This window comes from Palaemon carinicauda, chromosome 20 (assembly GCF_036898095.1).
Source record: "Palaemon carinicauda isolate YSFRI2023 chromosome 20, ASM3689809v2, whole genome shotgun sequence".
Classification (NCBI taxonomy): Eukaryota; Metazoa; Arthropoda; class Malacostraca; order Decapoda; family Palaemonidae; genus Palaemon; species Palaemon carinicauda.
This window is the reverse complement of record NC_090744.1, coordinates 115,179,316-115,186,815: the sequence shown is the minus strand read 5'-3', so window position 1 is coordinate 115,186,815 and position 7,500 is coordinate 115,179,316. Positions and strand designations below refer to the sequence as shown.

Sequence of the window (7,500 nt, the reverse complement as noted above, 5' to 3'; positions counted from 1 at the left end):
GGTACATCTTTCGATTTACTGAGATATTCGGGTGGTTTATCTTTCGATTAACTGAGATATTCGGGTGGTACATCTTTCGATTAACTTGAGATATTCGGGTGGTACATCTTTCGATTAACTTGAGATATTCGGGTGGTACATCTTTCAATTAACTGAGATATTCGGGTGGTACATCTTTCAATTAACTGAGATATTCGGGTGGTACATCTTTCGATTAACTGAGATATTCGGGTGGTACATCTTTCGATTAACTAAGATATTCGGGTGGTACATCTTTCGATTTACTGAGATATTCGGGTGGTACATCTTTCGATTAACTGAGATATTCGGGTGGTACATCTTTGGATTAACTGAGATATTCGGGTGGTACATCTTTCGATTAACTGAGATATTCTTACGTAAACCCAAATTAAATTTATACTGTATACATTTTTTTTTTATTTTCTCTTATCTAATTTTGATGGGTCTTATATCTCAATGGTTACTGATATGAAAATATTAACTAGACTGACAAAAGACTTTTCTCGTTTTGTGAAAACTTAATCAATCTAACTGGGGATTTATTTTTCAAATCGAAATTTTATTTCTTATTCAGATTTTATCTTTGGTCGAAGACATGGGAAGCCTCGGAAAACTATCATTGGACATTTCTTTTGATTTATATATATATATATATATATATATATATATATATATATATATATATATATATAGATAGATATGTAGATATATATATATATATATATATATATATATATATATATATATATATATATATATATGTATATATATATAAATCTCATCATTAGCTGTAACTAGTCAACTGTATGACAAAGGCCTCAGATATGGCGTCTATACTAGTCTACACCCGCAAATTTCCTTAGTTCGTCAATCTGTCATCTCCTCTTCCTTCCCCTTCTTTTGTAATCTTCAGGGAACCATTTTATTATTCTTTATGTGTATCTATTGTCCTGTATTTTCATTGAGCACTATCTTAGTTTTACTTATGTTCATTTTCAGTCCTAAGTTTCTCATTTCACTGTTCAAATCTTTTATCCTTTTTGCAATTCCTCCCATGATTCACTAAACAGAACTGTGTCATCTGCAAACTTTAAGTGATCAGGGTATTCTGTATTAATGTTAATTCCTACAACATTTTCCAATCTAAATTCTTAAAAACTTCTTTTAGGCACGGTGTGAATAATTTAGGAGAAATGGGGTCTCCCTGTCTAACGCCTTTCTCAATCAGAATTTTCTCCTGATCTTTATGTAGTTTCAGAACTGTTGTACTTCGCGTATAGATATCTTCAAGTATTCTAACATCAGATTCATCTATTCCCTGTTTTTGAACTGCTTTCATTACTGCTGAAGTTTTGACAGAATCAAAAGCTTTCTCATATTCTATAATAGGCCGTACATAGTGGTTTGTCATACTATGCCGATTTTTTCCATGAGCCAGTTAATCATATAGATTTGGTTAGATGTTGAATACCCACTTCTATATATCATATATGTATATATACATATTTACACACATATATAGATATAGATATAAGTATATATACACAAATATACAAATTTTTTACAATACCCATTTAGTGTTTGGATGTGGTTCGATTTCCATACAGTATTTTGGAATGAGATGGCTAATCTTGTGCCCTTAACCAACCTCGTTGTGCCCCACTACATTCGACCAGCTACCTGGTATACCCTGCTCACTATCTAAAATAATGGAAGTTTTTATCCTCTTATTATTTTCAAGTTTTATTAGTTTACATATGAAAGTTTTATTTTAATGTTATTATTGTTCTTAAACTTCTCTTGTAGTTTTTCCTTATTTCCTTGCTTCACTGCTATTTTCCCTGTTGGAGCCCTTGGGCTCATAGAATCCTGCTTTTCCAACTAGGGTTGTAGTTTAGCAAGTAATGATAATAAAAACTGAATGCTACCATTTACCCAGTTATATCTGGTATTGTACGGACTCCCTGGCCCCAACGTTAGTCCACATAATCGAAATATTATAAATGCAACTATCTTACAAAAAGATGAAATTATCTAAAGCATTCACTCTGTAAAAATAATTTTGAAAGAGTCTCAAATGGATTAGAATGTTTGCCAGGTGTTAGAGATAATCCGGTTAGAGTTAATTATTATAATTATTATTGTTATTGATATCATTATTACTAATGATAAGATATCTTACTGATATTGGGTTATTAATGTTAAGATTGATATCATTACAATTATTAAGAAAATATTTTCCTGGATATTGGGTATTATCTCAAATGTTCAAATTAGCGTTATTTAAGCAATTTAAGTAATTTTCTACTACCCTTGTAATATGGCATAGGTTGATAAAGTGATTAAGTATTTTGATTACATCATGAAGAGTATTTCTTGCTAGACTGATGCTTGCTTGCAAGCAATATGCTGTAAATACTTCAGCATTGAATCTATAATTATTCATAAACATAACACAAATTAAAAAAAAAATAAGGGAAGTTATGAATGATGTATGTATATTGTGTACATGTATGATAAATTGTATGCCTAAGTAGAATTCCTTCTTAGAACAGAGAGAGAGAGAGAGAGAGAGAGAGAGAGAGAGAGAGAGAGAGAGAGAGAGAGAGAGAGAGTTGAAATGCTACGGAGCGTTTTCGATATATAAGATAATTAATCATTAATATTATTATTATTATTATTATTATTATTATTATTATTATTATTATTACTACTTGCTAAGCTACAACCCTAATTTGAAAAAAAAAAAAATGCCATAAGCCCAAGCGCTTTAACAAGGAAAATAGCCCAGTGAGGAAATGAAATGAGGAAATGAATAAAACAGAACAGTAACAACATTAAAATAAATCTTTCATATATAAACTAAAACAACTTTAAACAAACTTGGAAGAGGAATAAGATAGAATAGTGTGCCTAAGTGTACCCTCAAGCAAGGGAACTCTACCCCAAGACAATTAGGTCCTATGTGAAATGCAACTAGTATAGCCAATATTTCTCTATTTAAACGAAATTGTCTAAATTACGGCACTGAAACATTTAAATTGTCCAAATGGCCTTCCACTGTCGTGGGTTAGAGTTCTCTTGCTTGAGGGTACACTCCGGCACACTATTCTATCTTATTTCTCTTCCTCATATTTGTTAAAGTTTCTATAGTTTATTTAGGAAATATTCATTTTAGTGATGTTACTGTTCTCAAAATATTCTATTTGTCCTTGTTTCCTTTCCTCACTGAGTTATTTTCCCTGTTGTGGACTCTTGGCTTATAGAATCCTGCTTTTCCAACTAGGGTTATAGCTTAGCGAGTAATAATAATAACAGAATGCTATCATTCCCTCAGTTATTCTATTATCTGTTGAGGATGTCAAAAGTCGAATTATTTAGTAAGCAACAAATTCCAACTCAGGACAAATATAAGACTTATATAGGACGATCTAACGCTAGGTTACATATATCTAGTCAATCAAGAAAACGGAAGAATTAGATTTTGTTTCAATGCCCATAATGGTCTTAGCTATTAAGACCCCTTTGGATTTGAACATTTTACTGTCTTAAGACCATGATAAAGAGCGTTCGATAATGTCTGAGAGAAAGGTCTTAGGTACTTAAGACCCCTCTGGATTTGAACGTTTAACTCGGTCTTAAGACCATGATAAACGATAATGTCTGAGAAAAAGGTCTTAGGTACTTAAGACCCCTTTGGATTTGAACATTTTACTGTCTTAAGACCATGATAAAGAACGTTCGATAATGTCTGAGAGAAAGGTCTTAGGTACTTAAGACCCCTCTGGATTTGAACATTTTACTGTCTTCAGACCATGATAAGAGCGTTCGATAATGTCTGAGAAAAAGGTCTTAGGTAGTTAAGACCCCTTTGGCTTTGAACATTTTACTCGGTCTTAAGACCATGATAAACGATAATGTCTGAGAAAAAGGTCTTAGGTACTTAAGACCCCTTTGGATTTGAACATTTTACTGTCTTAAGACCATGATAAAGAGCGTTCGATAATGTCTGAGAGAAAGGTCTTAGGTACTTAAGACCCCTCTGGATTTGAACATTTTACTCGGTCTTAAAACCATGATAAAGAGCTTTCGATAATGTCTGAGAGAAAATCAAAATAGAAATAGTGGAGATGTGTATTAAAGATAATGTAGATAAGAATTAGGACTAAAGATGATAGAAAATAACTAAAATTAAATAATATTAAAGATTGAAATGGCAAAGACCATTATTTAAGAACACTGACAAACACAAAGATTTAAAGATAAATGAGGAAAGACGTAGGTTTGAAATTAAAACTTTAAAGACTAGGTTTAAAATAAAAGGAAGGCTTAAAAGCGCAAAAACATGTTAGGGATTGAAAATGCAAAGACTAGATTTAAAATAAAAGAAAGACTTAGAAGAGCAGACACGTTAAAGAATGAAAATTCAAAAACTAGATTTAAACATAAGATTAACGATAGTAAAGCCCATGATTTGTCTTTTATATCTCCTCAGTCTCTGAGATGTAGAAACTCCAGATAAATAGAACATGGAAAAGTCTTTTTCTGATTTCTGATATATTAATTGGTGGTAAATGATAAAAGATTTTGGAAATCTATTTATTACCGGTAGATAATAAAAGACTTTGAAATAGGTTCATTACTGGTAGATAATAAAAGACTTTGAAGTAGGTTCATTACTGGTAGATAATTTTTTTTCTGAAATATATTCATTGCTTTTAGATATTTTTTTTTTTAATATTTTCATTACTGGTAGATAATACAAGATTTTGAAATAGGTTTATTACTGATTACTGGTAGATAATACAAGATTTTGAAATATATTCATTACTAATAGATAATATTTTTTTCTTTAAATATATTCGTTACTATTAGATAATTTTCCTGAAATATTTTCATTACTGGTAGATAATACAAGATTTTTAATTAGGTTCATTACTGGTAGATAATAGATTCTGAAATGTACTAGTTACTGATAAATAATGAAAGATTTAGAAATATGTTAATTGCTGATAAATAATGAAACATTCGGAAATATGTTAATTGCTGATAAATGGTATAAGATTTTGAACTATTTTCATTATTCATCAATGATGAAAAGAATTAAGAAAGTGGAAAAACATGTGAAAATATGAAAATGTATGAAATTACGATAATTGCTGAGAACTGAACTCTAGGAGTAAAATGGTAACAGTTTATGATTTAAAAATATTTCCAAAATGGCACGTTGATATTTGAAAATGCAATTATTCAAAATGAATTTTCTTCCATAAATATTTACCTCAGAAGTAAAAAAGATCGCGAAGAGAATTATTAGTATATAGTAGATATCTCAGTTTTATTTTTGAAATAAAAATAACCCCCAAAAAATGTCGAAACCAACTAATTTAAGACAGAGTTGCAAATCATTAGAAAATATATGAGAATAAGATGAAGACAAAAGTAAGATTATAATACTAATCAGTATTTGAGTGTCATGATCATAAATGTAAACACAAGAAATCTCTCTTACCTGCTCTAGTCAGAGCCACTAGCAGGAGGACCAGAAGGCCCGTCACCGAAGCCCTCATCCTGACGGTCAATGTTAATTGTTTTCCTTTTCACACACAAAGTTACACCGACGATTCAACTGTCTTATATCAGTTTATGTTATGGAACAGTTCAAAGTGACAAAAAAACAAAAAAACAAAGACAGACTCTGTCTCCTTCCGCAGCTATCTGTCCTCAAGTCTGAGTGTCATGGCGAACACGCAGAAGCCCAGAGCAGGTCTCTCCAGTTGGTGGTATCACTGATTCTAAGCAGAGTTTAGGGCTCTCGCCACTTCTCACACAGGAGGAGGAGAGAGTGAGACACACACACACACACAGACAGAGAGGAAAAAGAGGAGGTAGGAAGAAGTAATAATAACAGCGGCAGAGAGATAGAGAGAGAGAGCTTGAGGGCGTGTAAAAAATGGTCGTTGAGGATCCCGGGGATTGACAAAGAGGGGCGGCGACCTGGTGCTAACAGCTGCAGCCGACTCTGTCACAAGGGGAGCAGTGCCACTGACCACAAGGCCCGAAGGTCTTTTATAAGCTTAGCTCTGGACCAATGTCCACAGGTCTCGATGCTACATTTAGAAGCTGCTTCTGATAAGGTACCCAGATACTACGATTTAGGGTGGTGGGGGTGATACTACTCTTTAGGGGAGGTGGGCCGGGGTTGGGTGTCCATCCTTCCTACCCCCCTTCCCACCCCATTAAGTTAACCTCTTTTTCGGCCAGGCCCTCCTTAGGCAGGGCTGGGGTTAATTACTATCTTTGACGAGATACTTAATGATAACTGGGTAAAGTTGCTTGTTTGTGAACTTCAGATAAACAGATATAAAAGATATGAATTTCGTCGTCGTCCATGTTGTCAAGTGGCCTAAAATGGACGACTTCAACTTTGCTAGTTTTATTTTTCACGTTGAAGTTATTTGGCATTTCAAGCTGACCTTTGACCTTTGACCTTAAACGTTGCTTGACCTTTGAAGGTTCATATATGACTCAACTGATTCATCAGTAAGCAGTTGTGTATTATTTTCATTATATATATTCATATATATATATTTATTTATATATATATATATATATATATATTTATATACATATAAATATATATACATATATATTATATATATAAATATATATATATATATAGATATATATATAGATATATATATATATATATATATATATATATATAAATATGTATATATATATAAATATATATATATATATTATATATATATTTATTTATATATATATATATATATATATATATATATATATATATATATATGTAATTGTTTATCAATTGCTATAGTTAAATTTCCTATAGATCTGTTGGAAAAATATCCTCAACATTTTTTTAAAGATATATAATTTTATAAACTTTTTTTTTCAGACATGACTTAATTTTTTTTTTTGGAATTTTTTTTTTTCCATCTGAGAACTTTTCTTCAAAAATTTCCTTGTCAATTAAAAAGCTCTGAAAATAGAATATATATTATATTTTATTTTTGTTTATTATTAAATATATTCATAAACCACATAGATATTGTAGACAAATTATTAAAGAAAACTTTATTTCACACAAACCGTTTACTTCAATTGTACACTTTAGAAGTTTGTTTGAAGAAAAATATATTTTGAAATGCATTAGATATACTTTTTCAAGTATATCTTTTTTCTTATGAATTTATTTTTCAATTAGTTTAAAAAAGAAACTTTTATTCATAGCCTGTATGTTTTTAATATTTTCTTCCGAAATATTTTTTAATTTTTATTTTTTCGAAAGATTTCGATATAGAAATATTTTACAGTCATGATAATTTTGTATAAGTACCTACTTAAAAACTACTGTTTTTGAAGTTAATTTTCAGCAATGAATATTTTCATATAAAATTTCGACTGAGGTTATCAAATTGCCTTTTTTGAGATATGTTTTTCATACAA

The 7,500-nt window shown here is 30.7% G+C and overlaps 2 protein-coding genes across 3 annotated transcripts in view; one reads left to right on the top strand and one right to left on the bottom strand.

Moving 5' to 3' along the window:
• Positions 1-6,074, bottom strand: part of LOC137660090 (uncharacterized) — a 77,261-nt gene extending 71,187 nt beyond the window's left edge. Inside the window, exon 1 of the mRNA XM_068394809.1 lies at positions 5,534-6,074. Coding sequence (XP_068250910.1) covers positions 5,534-5,591 — 58 coding nt within the window. The 5' untranslated portion in view covers positions 5,592-6,074. The remainder of the gene's footprint in view (positions 1-5,533) is intronic.
• Positions 1-7,500, top strand: part of LOC137614396 (uncharacterized) — a 175,460-nt gene that overhangs the window by 63,187 nt on the left and 104,773 nt on the right. The window lies entirely within an intron of this gene.